General features: G+C 37.4%; 1 protein-coding gene across 6 annotated transcripts in view; it reads left to right on the plus strand.

Moving 5' to 3' along the window:
- DNAH12 (dynein axonemal heavy chain 12) overlaps nucleotides 1-17,465 on the plus strand; it is a 214,949-nt gene that overhangs the window by 18,382 nt on the left and 179,102 nt on the right. For all 6 annotated transcript variants that reach the window (XM_058726464.1, XM_058726466.1, XM_058726467.1 and 3 more), the window contains 10 exons: nucleotides 220-415; nucleotides 3,924-4,112; nucleotides 4,898-5,054; nucleotides 5,688-5,779; nucleotides 6,679-6,857; nucleotides 10,420-10,555; nucleotides 13,511-13,636; nucleotides 15,241-15,375; nucleotides 15,723-15,916; nucleotides 16,652-16,895. In XM_058726464.1, coding sequence (XP_058582447.1) covers nucleotides 220-415; nucleotides 3,924-4,112; nucleotides 4,898-5,054; nucleotides 5,688-5,779; nucleotides 6,679-6,857; nucleotides 10,420-10,555; nucleotides 13,511-13,636; nucleotides 15,241-15,375; nucleotides 15,723-15,916; nucleotides 16,652-16,895 — 1,648 coding nt within the window. The remainder of the gene's footprint in view (nucleotides 1-219; nucleotides 416-3,923; nucleotides 4,113-4,897; nucleotides 5,055-5,687; nucleotides 5,780-6,678; nucleotides 6,858-10,419; nucleotides 10,556-13,510; nucleotides 13,637-15,240; nucleotides 15,376-15,722; nucleotides 15,917-16,651; nucleotides 16,896-17,465) is intronic.

The following is a 17,465-nucleotide window of genomic DNA, read 5'->3' on the forward strand; positions in this document are numbered from 1 at the left end:
CGCCACCCAGGCGCCCCAAAAATCTCATATTTATTAACTAACATTTAAGATTTGAATATCTCATGCTTGAATCTTTATATTTTCACTGTAGACATTTTAAACTGATGAATCTTGAGAACTTTTCTTTAGATTAAAATTTTCTTACTTTTTTCAACAATTATGTATTAGGACCGATATTTATCATTTGCTTTAAATCATTTTTATACTTCTCATAAACAGAGCTAAAGGGCCAATTGATTGTGAATCACTAAAAAATGATCTGTCAATACAAGCTAGAAAGGCAGAAGAGAAGATAATGAGCACATGGTATCCAAAGGTCATAAATCTTTTCACAAAGAAGGAGGCTCTAGAAGGCATCAGACCTGAAAAATGGGATGCATTTTATAACTGTGTTTCTACACTTATGTCAAATCAGGTAAATATATTTTATATATCTTGAATGATAATGCTATTATAATTAGTTTATTATTTTATTATATTTTAAGTTTTTATTTAAATTCTAGTTGGTTAACATACAATGTAATATTTAGTTTCAGGTGTACAGTATAGTGATTCAACACTTCCATATAACACCCGGTGCTCATCACAAGTACATTCCTTAATCCCCATCACCTATTTCACCCATCCCCCACCCACATCCCCTCTGGTAACCATCATTTCTCTATAGTTAAGAGACTGTTTTTTGGTTTGCCTCTCTGTCTCTGTATTTTTTCCCCCTTTACTCATTTGTTTTCTTTCTTAAATTCCACATATGAGTGAAGTCATATGGTATCTGTTTTTCTCTGACTTACTTCACTTAGCATAATACTCTCTTGCTCCATCCATGTCATTGCAAATGGCAAGATTCATTCTCTTTTTTATGGCTGAATAATATTCCATTGCATGTCTATATACCATATCTTCTTTATCCATTCATCTATCTGTGGACACTTGGGCTGCTTCCATAATTTGGCTGTTGTACACAATGCTGCTATAAACTTTGGGGTGCATGCAACATTTTGAATTAGTAATTTTGTATTCTTTGGGTAAATACCTAGTAGTGCAATTGCCTAATTGTAGGGTAGTTCTATTTTTAACTTTTTAAACAAATTTTTATTTATTTATTTTATTGTTAACTTTTTGAGGAACCTCCATACTGTTTTCTAGAGTGGCTGCTCCAGTTTATATTGCCATCAACAATGCAAGAAAGTTCCCCTTTCTCCACATCCTCCCCAACACCTGTTGTTTCTTGCGTTTTTGATTTTAGCCATTCTGACAGGTGGGAGATGGTATCTCATTGTGGTTTTGATTTGTGTTTCCCTGATGATGAGTGATGTTGAGCATCTTTTCATGTGGCTGTTAGCCATCTGTGTATCTTCTTTGGAAAAATGTCTATTTATGTCTTCTGCCCATTTCTTAATTGGATTATTCATTTTTTGGGTGCTAAATTTAAAACTGATGTTTTATTTTATTATTTTTTAAGTATTTATTTCATTTTTGAGGGAAAGAGAGCACATAAGCGGGGAAGGGGCAGAGAGAGAAAGGAAGACAGAGAATCAAAGCAGATTCCAAGCTCTGAGCTGTCAGTGTAGAGCCCGGCATGGGGCTCAAACTCACGAACTGTGAGATCATGACTTAAGGGGAAGTCAGATGCTTAACCAACTGAGCCACCCAGGTGCCCTTTAGTTTATTATTTTAAATAAAATTCTATTCAGACATAGTGCTAGGTAGTTATTTTGAAATAAGAAAAACATTTTTATCATAATTTTATTTAAATACGTTTAGCATAAAAATGCTTCATTTCTGAAGCAAGATCTGAAGCAATCTAAAATGAAAGGAAATTCTAGAAGTATGTGTCAGTATTATGAGTGATAACTGGGCTCATGCTTAAAGGGTATCAACTAATTATCTATAGCTTTATTGGAGAATATTAACAAAAAGGACTATCCCAGTAAACATTTTTTTGAACATATGAAATTTCAAGTTGATTGATTCTCATGTTTTTCTTAGTAAAATCTTGGTTTGAAATTGAATTGATCATCTTTTTTACAGTATTTATTTATTTATTTATTTATTTATTTATTTATTTATTTTGAGAGAGAGAGAGAGTGTGTGTGTGTGTGTGTGTGAGAGAGAGAGAGAGAGAGAGAGCGAGAGAGAGAGAGCAGGGCTGGGGCAGAGAGAAGGGGAGAGAGAATCCTAAGCAGCTTCCATGCTGTCAGCACAGAGCCTGATTTGGGGGTTGATCTCACCACTGCAAGATCATGATCTGAGCCGATATCAAGAGTCAGACGCTTAACTGACTGAGCCGCCCAGGTGCCCCTTGAATTGATCATCTTTAAAGAGAATATTAATTCTCTCCTCAAATTTTTACTATTATAGAAATACAGTTCTACAAAAACAGTTCTGAATAAAAACTTTCCCTTTTGTAAAATATCCCCAAAGATTCCATGAATTTTGCAATGTATACTTTTTAAAAGAAATTTTTATTTATTTTGAGAGAGAGAGCACACCAGTGGGAGAGGGGCAGAGAGAGAATCCCAAGCAGGCTCCACACTCAGAGCAGAGCCCGATTTAAGGATCCATCCCAGGGGCGCCTGGGTGGCTCAGTCGGTTAAGCGTCCAACTTCAGCTCAGGTCACGATCTCGCGGTCCGTGAGTTTGAGCCCCGCATCAGGCTCAGGGCTGATGGCTCAGAGCCTGGAGCCTGCTTCTGATTCTGTGTCTTCCTCTCTCTTTGCCCCTCCCCCATTCATGCTCTGTCTCTGTCTCAAAAATAAATAAACATTAAAAAAAATTAAAAAAGGCTCCATCCCAGAACCATGAGATCATGACCATGACCTGAGCCAAAATCAAGAGTCAGACGCTTAACTGAGCCATCCAGGTGCCCTGCAACACATCCTTAAAAGGACACATTTAATATCTAGTATATAACTCTGTAATTAATATGCATGATGTACTTTCTATCTTTATCCTCTTAAGAGGACTATGATTATTTGATAAAAAATAGAGATGAGGAACATTTTGAAGATCATTATATTTGTCCCCTTGGCTAAATTTCAAATAGTTGATATTACATAAGAATGCATTATTCATAGTTTGGTAACTTATTGTGCACATTTTTAAACATTTTTTAATGTTTATTTATTTTTAAGAGAGAGAGAGAGAGAGCAAACAGGAGAGGGGCAGAGAGGGAGGGAGACACAGAATCTGAACCAAGCTCCAGGCTCAAAGCTGTCAGCACAGAGCCCGACACAGGGTTTGAACTCATGAACTGTGAGATCATGACCTGTTCCGAAGTCTGGTGCCACCCAGGTTCCCCTTATTGTGTATGTTTCTAATGTACAGTGGCTTCACCCTCACCTGGTGATTTGCTGGAAATCCAACTCTCCAGGCTGGGGAGAAGCCCTAATTTGTAGTGTTTGCCAATTTCCTGATGGAAATATTCCCACAGTGTAATTTTCAAGCATCCAAGGGTTTAGTAACTGGCTCACAAAATTCTTGAATATTTAACTATCAACCTTAGCAGCTTGCTTTAGCATACTAACTGTCCCTTACCTCACGTGCATGTCACCCCATGACACCCTCATTCTCAGGTGTCGGGCCTCTCCTCCCCTTAACCTTCACTTTGTTTAGTTTTTCTGGAATGTTTTCTGTACCATGGAAAGAATTACTGAAGAATATGGAAGATTCTGAGTTGCCATTTTAGGATTGTTGCTAGTCTATAAAAAATAATCAAAGTTTGCATATATCATTCTACTTACTGTTTTAGACTACACTTAGTAAGAACATACTGTGCTGAATGAAGATAATTTTGAGGACTAAATGAATTGATAGAATGAATTAATTGTAGGTAATAGCTCACTGATTTTGAACAAAAGGTTAAAAGGTTAAAGGTTGAATTTGTACTTTCTAAAGTAATGCTAATTTATGACATCATGCAGCTAAAGGATTTCTTAAAGAGAACTGTAGAAGGATTTGTGAAGCTCTTTGACCAAGAAGATCAATGTGGGCTGCCAATATTTAAGATGGAACTGACATTTGATGAGGATAAAATGGAATTTTATCCTACCTTTCAAGATTTGGAAGATGTTGTTTTGGGTTTGGTAGAGCGAATAACTGAAGCTCTGCAGGTATTTCGTCTTCATTATCCATTGGGTTTCTTTATATGGGCCTCTTTCAGTATTTTATTATTTTATTTTAATTTTATTATTATTTTTTAATATTTATTTATTTGGGGGGAGAGTGCAAGCGAGGGAGGGGTAGAGAGAGGGGGCCATAGGATCCAAAGCAGGCTCTGCACTGACAGGCTGACAACAGCGACCCTGATGTGGGGCTCAAACTCATGAACCGCGAGATCATGACCTGAGCCAAAGTTGGACACTTCACCAACTGAGACGCCCAGGTGCCCCCTCTTTCAAAAATTTAAACTGAGTTGAAACTCTATAAAGTGGACGTGTACATAAAATGTTATAACTCTGTTTTATTTCCATCCTCCAAGTTATTTCAAGTTAGAAAGTGCTTTCTCTTTGGTAACATTTCCTGGATGGAAATGATGTTTTTCCTTCTTAGAACTTTAATTGTAGCTGTGAATTGGTATTTTTGTGCACGTTTGATTCTCCCTGTGTAGTTGTGAGCTTCTTAAGGACAAGATCCACATCATGTTTGTTTTTTTACATTCTAATATAATCACTTAGATATAGTTATTCAATAAATACTTGTTGAATGATAGAAAACTAATGCAAGTTTTTATATTAGATTAAAAATATACAACTCTAAATCATTATTTTTCATCAAGTTATCTTTTTTTGGACCATTGAAATATGATAATAATGTTTAAAAATATAGTATAAGCTCTATGTATAGCTCAATTGGCACAGATATTGGTTTCATAAATTGTCATTTTAATTTTTGTTAGAATGTCCAAACAGTTCCCTCTTGGCTCTCAGGAACTTCACCAGCTGTAAATCTGGACACAGAACTTCCTGAACATGTGTCACAATGGGCTGTTACTACACTGAAGGCAGCAGTACATCATAACTTAGAAAGTGCAAGAGAACATTATGAGACATATGGTATATATGACATTTATTATTTTATCGTAAAGAATACCATTTTTATTTTTACTAGAAATTGGTCAGATATTTGGTTGTCTTGGGCTGTCATGAAAGAGCAGGAAGAACCAGAAGTGAGCATAGGCGTGGCTTTTGGCAGAATCACAGATCCAACCCAACCTAAGAAACTTGAATTCTGTTGTCAAGTCTAATGGGTGAATGTTAACTGGAACAGGGTGATGAAGCAAAAAGATAGAAGAGATGTTGGAATAAGGAGAAAGCTAAATCAAGAGTTAAATCAAGATAATTTCGAAGAATAGTTTTGAAGAGACTGCAGCTCAGTTTTATAGTCTCCTCAAGTATGTATGGGGTCAGGATTGTTACTTGACATTCTGTTAATCAAAACTTTTATTAACTGGCTTAACAGTACCTCTATATTATTGTAAGATCATTAGCATACACTATTATCTTTATTTTAAAATGTCATGTTTAACCTGGTTTGCTTGTTAGGTCTATTTTATTAATGTATGTTAATTCTCTATTAATAATATTTAATTGAATAGTCTACTCATTTCCCTGACCACATCAACAAAACACTTTATCTTTTTGAATGGGTCTTATTGTTGAGATTTAAATTAGGTTATTAATTTTCAGTTGAAAAATATAATTGGCTTCTTGATGGGTCTGCGGTTGAGCTGATAGAGACTTTCCAAGCAGAAGATCATACTTTTGATGAATACACAGAAGTAAGTGGTAATTCTGTTTTTCATGAGTGCCTTTGAATTTCTGTTTTAAAATTAGGGTGAAATTTTTTTCCCTGTAAAGTAAATGCTTCAATTGAAGTTAATAGAATTTCTCATTCAGAACATCATTATAGTAAATTCATAGGTTCATTTCATAATTTATTATTTTATTTTATTTTAGAGAGAGAGAGAGAGAGCAAGTGGGGGAGAGGGGCAGAGGGAGAGAGAGAGATTCTTAAGCAGGCTCCATGCTCAGTGCTGAGCCTCACATGGGGCTCAATCCTGCGACCCTGGGATCATGACGTGAGCCAAAATCAGGAGTCCGATGCTCAACCAACTGAGCCACCCAGGCTCTCCTCACCCCATAATTTCTTTAGTCATTCATTAACTCATTCATTGCTTCAACAAAAATCTCTTCATCACATTCAGACACCTAGCAAGGTTTTGGTGACATTAAAATAAATAATACACGCACGTTACCCTCAGGAGCTTATATTTGGCCTGGAAGTCAGACATAGGAATAACAACCATGATATGTACAGATAGGTGCTGGAATGGAGGTGTGAACAAGGTGTTGTGGAAGCACAGAAGAGGGAGTGGTTGCATCTGCTTCGGAATATTGGTGACAGTTTCTTGAAGAAGTGAAAAGTGAGCCAGGCTTTGAAGGAGATGTTTATAGGTACAGAGGAACTGTAGCATGACCAAGATAGGTGAAGAATAGGTAACATAGGAATGTAGTACACAGCAAATTTAGAAGATGAAGTTGGAAATGTAAGTGGGAGCCATGTGGGAAAAATTTTAGGGTATCTTTGCTCAACAGTTTGTACTTTGTTTTGAAGGTTTCTAGCTGTGCAAGTAATATACTTGGATCTGATTTTTAAATGCTTTTTTATTTTTTTAAGTTTATAGGAAGATTTCTCAGTCTCGCCTCAGAAATAATGCTTTTGCCTCAGTGGGTTCATTTCCCTATGGTGCGTTTGGATTGTGAAGATTTGAAGATGGGTCTAACAAACAAAGCAAAAGCCTTTGCAAACATATTATTAAATGACATAGCTTCAAAACATAGAAAAGAAAATGAAAGGTAAGTAGAATTAATTGCTAAACTTGGAATTATAGGGTTAAAAGAAATATTTTGCTAATGATAACTCTTGTTTAAAAGATTAGGGGGTGCCTGGATGGCTTATTCAGAAGAGCATGTGACTCTTGATCTTGGGGTTGTGAGTTTGAGACCCACACTGGGTGTAGAGATTACTAAAAAATAAGTAAGTAAATAAACTTAAAAAAATTAAAAACAAATTTTTAAATGTTTGTTTATTTTTGGGACAGAGCCAGACAGAGTGCTAGTGGGGGAGGGGCAGAGAGAGAGAAGGAGACACAGAATCCAAAACAGACTCCAGGCTCAGAGCTGTCAGCACAGAGCCCGATGCGGGGCTCAAATCCATGAACTGTGAAACCATGACCTGAGCCGAAGTCGGATGCCCAACCGACTGAGCCATCCAGGTGCCCCAATTTAAAAAATTTTTTTTAAAAGATTAAAATATAAGTTCTTACAATTTTTTCTTCACAGCTGCCTCCTAAGGACTTTCCCTTGTAGTCCCATTGGTCTGGTTTTTGTTTGTTTGATATGGTTTGAGAATTGTTTTGAGGAAACACAGGATTTTTTTTTTAAGAAACTGAAATAAACTAGTGTTTGGATACAGGCTGCATGAAAACAGAAAGACTATAAACTTTCAATGATATTGGGAAGATCTTGGATTGTTCCTGACCCCAATATTGTGGTCTTACCTAACTTATTTTTATCATCTGTAAAATAGAGATAGCAATACCTACTTTGCAGAGTGGTTGTAAAATTAGATTCATAAACTAGTGGCTTGCTAGTTGGATATGTCATGCAGACACTTTTTCCTTGTCTCATGCTGGGTTTCATTTTTTTAAACGTATTTTAATGTTTATTTATTTTTGAGAGAGAGAGAGAGAGAACAGGGGAGGAGCAGAGAGAGAGGAAGATACAGAATCCGAAGCAGGCTCCAGGCTCCGAGCTGTCAGCACAGAGCCCGATGCAGGGCTCGAACTCACAAACTGTGAGATCATGACCTGAGCCGAAAGCGGATGCTTAACCGACTGAACCACCCAGGAGCCCTGTATTTTATTTTATCTTTTGAGAGAGAGAGCAGGGTAGGAGCAGAGAGAGATGGGGACAGAGGATTTGAAGTGGGCTCCCCGTTGACAGCAGTGAGCCCCATGTGGTGGTTGAACTCAAGAACTGCAAGATTATGACCTGAGCGCTGAAGTCAGATTCTCAACTGACTGAGCCATCCAGGTGCCCCTGTCTAAACACATTTTGAATTAGTTGTCAACATTTCAGAATGTTCACACACACACACACACACACACACACACACACGCACACACAATCCAGATCTTTTACTTTTCTTGAAAAGGTGGGAAGACTGTGCCTTGTTGGGCCTGCAGTGGTAGGTGGAACTGAGAAGCAGTTTCCATTTTATATGGAATGTGTCCTTTGGTTTGTTCACCCACTGCTGAATCAACTCATCATCCAACTCATTTAATTCATCTGTTACCTGCCTGTCTCCAAAAGAATCTTAGTTTGTAACTTCTGTAAGGACTAAAACTAATACATGTAAAGCACCTAGCACAGTGCCTGGGACGTGGCATTCAATCAATGCTAGCTAGTATGTTTATTTTCCCAGAAGCAATGTGAGAAAATCATGTGCTTTAGAGTCAGAAAGATCTAGATTTGAATCCTGGCTCTGTAATGAACTAGTTCTATAACTCCAGGCAAGTTAGTTAATTTCCCTGAGCCTCAGTTTTCTGCTGTGCCAGCTGTGAAAAATAATACTTTCCCTGAAGGACTAATGTTAGGATCACAGATTACATTTTTTTAAGTGTTTATTTTTGAGAGAGAGAGTGTGAGCATGAGGGGGCAAGGGGGAGGGGCAGAGAGAGAGAGGGAGACAGAGGATCTGAAGTGGGCTTTGTGCTGACAGCAGAGAGCCCGATGCAGGGCTTGAACTCACAAACCATGGAATCATGACCTGAGCTCAAGTTGGATGCTTAACTGACAACCACCCAGGAACCTCCACAGATTATGTTTGTAAAGCATCTGGCACTGTGCTTGGTGTAGAATAGTCACCCAATGAAGGGAGCCATCACATCAATAAATATTTTTAAGTAAACAAAAAGTATATGCCTGTCAGGGACACCTGGGTGGCTTAGTCAGTCAGTTAAGTGTCTGTCTCGGTTTCAGCTAGGTCTGGATCTCACAGTTCGTGGGCTGGAGCCCTGCCTTGGGCTTCTCTGTCTCCCTCTCTCTCTGCCCCTTCCCTGCTCTATCTCAAAAATAAACAAACAAACAAACAAACTTAAAATTTGACTGTCAAAAAGTGAAGTATTGTCAGGCATGCTTTGTACAAAAGTATACTACACAAAAAGATATCAACAATGGCAAAGCATTCGTTTCTAACAATCCCATGGAATAAGAGCCACAACAATGCCTTAATCAAAAAATGATTTATGTTTAACATGACATTTTTTGGTATTTATTTTTGTGGTATCTGTGACTTTTCTGGAAAATTCTGTCACTTCCAACAAAATAACTGTATATTATTATAAACCCATGACATAAGAGCAGCTGAAAATTTGTCCAGTTTCCTCTATCTAGTTCATTCTTTCATTCTTTTCCATTTAAATTCCCTACTTGAGATAGATAACATCAAAAAGAGGAATGTGTGCTACCACGTACAGTTTATTAAATAAATAATCATTAAAGAACGCTTTTCTTTTTTTTAAATTTTTTTTTTCAACGTTTTTTTTTTTAATTTATTTTTGGGACAGAGAGAGACAGAGCATGAACGGGGGAGGGTCAGAGAGAGGGAGACACAGAATCAGAAACAGGCTCCAGGCTCCGAGCCATCAGCCCAGAGCCTGACGCGGGGCTCGAACTCACGGACCGCGAGATCGTGACCTGGCTGAAGTCGGACGCTTAACCGACTGCGCCACCCAGGCGCCCCAAGAACGCTTTTCTTACTCACTGTTTAGTTTAGCATCTGTTTGGGCCAATCATTTGCTCTCATTTTGTCTGCCTTTGTCTTTTGTGGTACTGTCTCTCCCAAAGGGACACAGATTCTGCTCTAGCAAGGTGAAAGTGCCCTCGTAGGATCACCTGTCTTTTTGGCATTGTCCACTTTGTTGCATCCCTCCTAAATTTTTGAAAATCAAGAATGACATATTAAGCCCTACATGATCTAATTACTGCTCACCTCTCCAGCTTCATAATGTCCCCTTCTTTGTATTCACATTGGCCTGCTTACCATTCCTAAGTACACTCTACATCACACTGCTTAGCTGGATGTTCAAGAGAGTTGAAGAGATCCATAGAAAATTTTTTTCTAATATACCATAATTTCTACATAAAAATGTTATGTCAATTTCATAGATTTTTGTAGATGTATGATGTATACCAAGTTACATCGGCTAAGTTGTCCTTAAATGTTTCAAGACGTCTTAGTGATTTAATATTTTGAGGCTATCATGGTTCATATTTTGTAATATTTATAACACATATATCAAATATGATATAGCATTAATTACTATAACCATAGTAAAGCAGAGCATTGTGTTAGTATCTGCAGTGATTTTGAAGCAATTAAAGAGCATGCATTAAAAGTCCCTGAGACAACAGAAGAGATGATGGATCTGATATCTTATGTAGAAAAAGCTCGGACTATAGGGATTCAAGAGTTGATTTTACGGATCAAGGTAAGAATCTTTTAATTACAATATTTTATTTATTTATTTATTTTATTTTATTTTATTTTATTTTATTTTAATGTTTATTTTTAAGAGAGATAGAGTATGGGGGTGGGGTGGGCAGAGAGAGAGGGAGACACAGAATCCGAAGCAGGCTCCGGGCTCTCAGCTGTCAGCACAGAGCCTGATGCAGGGTTTGAACCCACCAACTGTGAGATTGTGACCTGAGCTAAAGTCGGACACTTAACCAACTGAACTACCCAGGCACCCCTCTAGTTGTGTTTTCTTAGGCTCCTCTGGGCTCTGATAGTTTCTCAGATTTGTTTTGTTTTGTTTTGCTCTTTAATGGCCTTGACAGTGTTGAGAAGTACAGGTCAGGTATATCATAGGCTGGCGCTCTGTTGGAATTCATCTGATGTTTTTCTCTTGACTAGACTGAGGTAGTGGGCTTTTGGAAAGAGAATCACAAAGGTTAAGTGTACACACATCATCACATCGTATCAAGGGTACATATTATCAACATGACTTACCACTATTAATGTTGACCTTGACCACTAGTCTTAAAAAGTGTTTATCAAGTCTCTCCACTCTTTTCTCCCCCTTTCTGTGATGTCCTCTCTGGAAGGAAGTCACTATATGCAACCCACACTTCAGAATTGGGGAGTTATGCTCTCCTCCTTTACCATGGAGTAGCTACATAATTTATTTGGATTTCTTCTGCATGAGAGATTTGTCTGCTTTTCCACTTATTAATTTATTCAATTACTTATTCATATCACTATGAACTAAGGGATATTTATTTTCTACTTAGGGCTATAATATAAATTTATTGTTATGTATACCTTAATATCTATTGCTAAATTTTTTCTTAATTTTTGAGGTTTCTTTTTTCTTTAAAAACTTTAACTTCAAAAATGTTACATATGTTTTATTTCCCTTCTTTATCTTAATAGTTGAGATTCTTTTGGGATGTCTACATAAACCATCATATAAATTGCAAATAATGAGAGTTTTGGTTCTATCCTCATAAACATTACACATTTCCAAAATCTTGTTTATTTTCTTTGCTACGATGGACTGACTAGGACTCTAGTACAGTAATCACTTGATCCCAACCTCAAAGGGGGAGCTTTTAATATTTCACTATTAAGTATGACATTTGGTGTGTGTGTGTTTCTTTAATAGGTACCTTTATTGGATTAGTATGCGCTCTTCTATTAGGTGCTATTTATTTGTTTATTTTGAGCTCCCCCCCTTTTTTAAAAAAAAATTGAGGTATAGTTGACACACAATGTCACATCAGTTTCAAGTTTACAACATAGTGATTCGACAACTCTGTACCTTATGCTGTGCTAACAAATGTAGTTACCATATTTGCACAATACAGCACTATTACAATACCATTGGCTATATTCCCTATTCTGTACCTTTTATCTCCGTAACGTTTTCATTCCATAACTGGAGGCTGTACCTTTCAGGTTTTTTTTTTTTTTATATTATAAATGGATGTTGAATTTTATCAAATCCTTTCTTTTTTGCATCTATGCTTTTTCTCCTTTAATCTATTAATATAGTTAATTGCATAGATGAAGTTTTGAAAGTTATATTTCTACATGCAATATAATATGCATCGTACACATTGTATACATATTATATACATATATACTATATATGTCGTACCAAAAACTTGTAAATTAGATCTTAGAGTCTGTATTTTAATTCTTTTTTTTTCAATATATGAAATTTATTGTCAAATTGGTTTCCATACAACACCCAGTGCTCATCCCAAAAGGTGCCCTCCTCAATATGTATTTTAATTCTTAAAAATTACAGCACTGCGTATGAATCAATGAAAGCGATAGGAGGTAAAGGTCCTCAATTTATCCATTCATGTCAGTCTACTGGTTTAAAGGTTATTTTTCCCCTTTGCAAAGAGGAAAAATATGTAAGAAAAACATGTACTTGCTATGGGAAACAGGATCTGACTTTCACCCCAAACTCTTCCTGGACAATTGCTGTATGTCAGTGGTAGGTGAGAAAGGTGATAATGTCATTGAAGATACAAAACAAAACAAAAGATGCCAAAATCTATGTCACCAAAGATTCAAAAATAAATACATAATAATAAAAAATATAAAATTCATTTTAAAAATTTAAGTCTTTATTTATTTTTTGAGAGAGAGAGAGAGAGAGAGAGAAAGAGGGAGTTTGAGTGGGGGAGGAACAGAGAGAGAGGGAGACACAGAATCTGAAGCAGGCTCCAGGCTCTGAGCTGTTAGCACAGAGCCCAACATGGGGCTCAAACCCATGAACCATGAGATCATGACCTGAGCTGAAGTCAGACGCTTCACCAACTGAGCCACTCAGGCACCCCAAAAATACAAAATTCTTTGAAATCAAAAGTTGAAAGTGTCAAACAAAAGCTGCATATTTGATCACCTTTTTCAGTCATGCGCAAGGAGGACCAAGAGTACCTTTATGGTTAGTCAACTTCAAGATGAAACCTTTAGAGGCACCTGGGTGGCTCAGTTGGTGAAGTGTCTGACTTCAGCTCAGGTCATGATCTCACAATTGGTGGTTTCGAGCCCCGCATTGGGCTCTGTGCTGACAGCTCAGAGCCTGGCGCCTGCTTCGGATTCTGTGCCTCCCTCTCTCTCTGCCCCTCCCCCACTCACGCAGTCTTTCTCTCTTTCAAAAATATATAAACATTAAAAAAATTTTTTAAAGATAAAACCTTTAAAATGCTTTATTTCCAGCATAGAAGTCTACAGCTGTGTGGTGTGAAGCAAGTAAATAATCCTACAGCTACTGAAATACCCATGTGATTTGGGTAATATGAAATATCAGTTAATAATCTGAGTCAAATTGAAATTTGAAAGAGTATTAGAAATTGTTGGTTCTTTTCTTTTCCCTAATGCGTTTATTTCCTATATGGTGTATTATACCTGGAGTTTTCTTTTGTAGGAATCCAAACGCCGAATGAGTTACTTTTTAGATGTTTTCCTATTTCCTCCAGAAGACTTAGCTTTAAATTCAACTGTCCTTATGTGGCCTTGGAAAATTAATCCCATCTTTGATGAAAATGATGAGGTGAATATATTTTTCAGTATGTACTTTTGTATTCTGACGTTTTAAGCACATTTATTTAATCTACCTTTAAAAAGTAACTTCGTGTGTCAATATGAGTTTGGGGGCAGCAACGTTTATGGTCCTGCAGGCTTAGGACAGGATGTTAGGCTTAATACAGGGTCTGGTAAGAAGTGGGACTGACATTAAAGAGGTCAGAACTACTTGACAGCAGCTACCATGTCCCTCTGGCCTCACTGTAGCTCCAGGCACTCCATCCCATTGCCTGGAAGGAAAGAGCTGCTTGTTAGTGACTGAGGATGACAGACTAGGGAGACATTTGGGTTCCCCAACTCTGGACCAAGGAAGCGTTTTTCAGGTTTGTAATGGCCTGGAACTCTTCCAGTTGGCCACAGTCAGATTGGGCCTATGCTGAGTTTGTGGTTCGGCTCTTGACGATTCTTGGGCCAAGAGTTTAAAGACAGTCCCAGGTATGAGCTGTGGCAGATACAGGGCTGAAACCTTCCCGGGTGGCTGTCCTCTGCTCACAGCACCACCATCCCAACTAGCATTTCTGCAGTTCCTCTTTTGCCATGACTGTCCAAAACCAACACCTGCCCAGTGCCGTGATGCTGAGGGCGGATGGTGGGTTGGGGCCAGAGTTGCCATTTCTGCTGTTGAGATTTCAGAGTCCATCATTCTGTTTCGGATGAGAGGTCCTGGGAGATGATTAGACAGCTGGAAACATCGACCTGACTATTATTGTGTAAAAACTGTGCATAATTCTCAATGTATATTTATAAATTTCTATTTTTTATAACTTTGGGAGACTTCTTGGAGGGAAAAAGTAGTAAGCAGAGCCAGATTAAGAATGTTATTTATGAGCTCTAAAGGTCATAAATAAAAGGTCCTAATAAAAACTTTGCAAATGAAACAGAAAAAAAAGAGGTCAGCACTATTGTAAGTTGATAATAATAATAATAGTAAGCACTGCCTTAAGTGCTTTGCATTTAGTAACTCATTTAATACTTGCAAAAATCCCAGGTGTTCCTAACTCCCCATTTCATAGATGAGAAAAATGAGTCTCAGAGAAGTTAAGTAACTTGCCCAGTATCAGACTGAGTATACTTTAGATTTTGGAAAAGTTCTAGTGTAAAGCAGTCTCTCCTATGGTGGGAAGTGAGATGGTGTAGTAATAAAAAGCATGGACTTCAGTCAGATAAACCCAAGTTCTAATGCAGATCTTGACTTTTATGACTTTGTGACGTTGGGCATACCTCTTGATTTCTGTAAATCTAAATGTCTTCATGTCTGAAGTAATAAGAATAATAACAATAACTGTGCTAATATAAGTAACGTGTTGAATAGTTCTTGACACTCGGGATCTATCTGTTAAATAAAGTATCTAATTAATATGTAAGAATTGTTACCATCACTTCAGAAAGCTAGGGAAAATTTTCTGTGTGGTTTATTATTATTTGCATTTTTATGCTGGTCGGTGTTTCATTCTTGTACTCATTTTTACTTCTGTGGTGGTTTTTATTACTACAAAAAGCGTTCAGATTTCTGATTTGATAAATTTCCTTTGTAACAAAATAATTAACCTGATTAAATTGTCTCTTAAAAAGCTTATTGAGAATGCAAAACATGAAAAAGAAAATGAGCTGATAGCCAAGAGAGAGAAACTGATTTTGGAAATAGAAAAGGAATCACGCCGCATGGAAGAGTTTACAGAATTTGCAGAACTGGACCGCATGCAACAGGTGTGATGAACACAGAAGACGGTAGCTATGACAAGCCTGTAGATTAATACACGACATGTTTGCATACGCTTAAAAACATGAAAAACCTATGCTTACTCTGGCAAACAAGGTCTGACTCTTAGGCCTGAGCTGGTACTATTCATGTATCTTTCTTGTGACTTAGTTTTCTACCTGTAAAATAGACAGACCCATACATTTTGCTCTGTACTCTATACCATAGTTCTGTTGTGAAGTTGATATTTAAAGCCTTAATATAAATGCAAGAACACAGCCATGCAGTGTCATATAATCTTATTTTAATAACGTTACTTGGATATTTCTTGAGATAAACAATTATTTGCTTTCAGTATGTGACAGATGTAAGGCAACTACAGAAACGTATTCAGGAGTCTGAAGAAGCAGTTCAGTTTATTAATAAGGAAGAGGAACTTTTCAAATGGGAATTGACAAAATATCCTGAACTGGATAAATTAAAAGTGAACATTGAGCCCTATCAGAAGTTTTTTAATTTTGTTCTCAAGTGGCAGCGAACAGAAAAACGGTAATTTTTGTTAGTGTAATAAAAATTAAGCAAATCTGGGGCACCTGGGTGGCTCAGTCGGTTGAGCGTCCGACTTCAGCTAAGGTTGTGATCTCATGGTTCATGGGTTCAAGCCCCGCATCAGGCTCTGTGCTGACAGCTCAGAGCCTGGAGCCTGCTTTGGATTCTGTGTCCCCCTCTCTCTCTGCCCCTACCCTGCTAGTACTCTCTCGAAAGTAAATAAACATTTTTTTAAAAATTAAGCAAATGATATGGAAGGACTTGTAAAATGTTGTAGTGATATTTGATGTTGTTGTTGGTTAAGTGTTTGAAAGTAGGACATATTCATCCATTTGAAAGAGAACCAAGTGTCACACAGAAGTGTCAACCATTGCTAAGGTAGCACCTACCCTTACCAATATAATATGTAAAGTGTCACTTGGGTTTTCCAGAACTGATTCACTTTTTTATGCAATTAATGAATTTGACTAATATTTTTGGAGTCAAACCTGCATTTTATTTGGCTACCCTTAGTCATCCATTTACAGTCTGATATGTATTGTAGCACATGCAGCGTGGCTGAGATGATGGTGTTAATCTTCTCTCTCTACCATCAGCTCTACCTGTGTGATTAAGAAAAACGTAACTTCTGTTGCCCACAGTTGTTTCTCTTATGAGAGTCGAGCCTAAAGAATATCTAAGTCCCCCTTTACACTCCAGACATTTCTGAGTTTAGTATTTTTTCTTTCAATCCAGGTGGATGGATGGAGGCTTTTTGGACCTCAATGGGGAAAACATGGAAGCTGATGTAGATGAATTTTCCCGAGAAGTTTTTAAGACACTGAAATTTTTCCAAATGAAGCATAAGAAAGAATTGCAAGAAAAAAGAAAGGCAGCAAAAAAGCGGTCTCTGGGAGAGGACAAACTGGAAGAAGAACCGAAAGAGAATCCTACTATTATTATGTGCTCCACAGTAATGGAGCAGATTAAAGTTTTTAAGGTATGAACACATTTAATGACATTTTAGAAAGTCCTGGCCAGAGCTGTTCACATCATCCAGTGCTAATGAAGAGAAATAGAACGATTTAGAAGCAAAACCAAAGCTGAATCTGGAAAACTTGATCTATTACTAATCCATTAGTAGATCTATTACTTGATCTATTACTAAATCCATGCTTCATTCTTCCCCAATAAAGTCATTGAAAGCAATCCTTTCATAGAACTATGTGTGGCAAATAGAAAAGACTAGAATGACTAACTACAATGATATAAAGAGGGTAAAAAATTACTAGAGCAGACCAGTCAGCCTATCTAAGGGCAACAGCGCAGTTAGTTGGGGGAGTTTTAAAGGCATACCACTTATGTTTGTATCACAATTTCACACTTGCTAGTAGCATATCTTAGGCAAGGTATTTAGCCTCCCGTGCTTCAAGTTGTGTTTTTTAAAAAATGTTTATTTATTTATTTTGAAGGCGTGGGGCAAGGGGCAGAGAGAGAGAGAAGGAGAGAGGGAGAGAGAAAGAATCCCAAGCAGGCTCCACATACCCAACAAAGAGCCCAGTGTAGGGCT

Source organism: Neofelis nebulosa, chromosome 4, assembly GCF_028018385.1.
Source record: "Neofelis nebulosa isolate mNeoNeb1 chromosome 4, mNeoNeb1.pri, whole genome shotgun sequence".
Taxonomy (NCBI): Eukaryota; Metazoa; Chordata; class Mammalia; order Carnivora; family Felidae; genus Neofelis; species Neofelis nebulosa.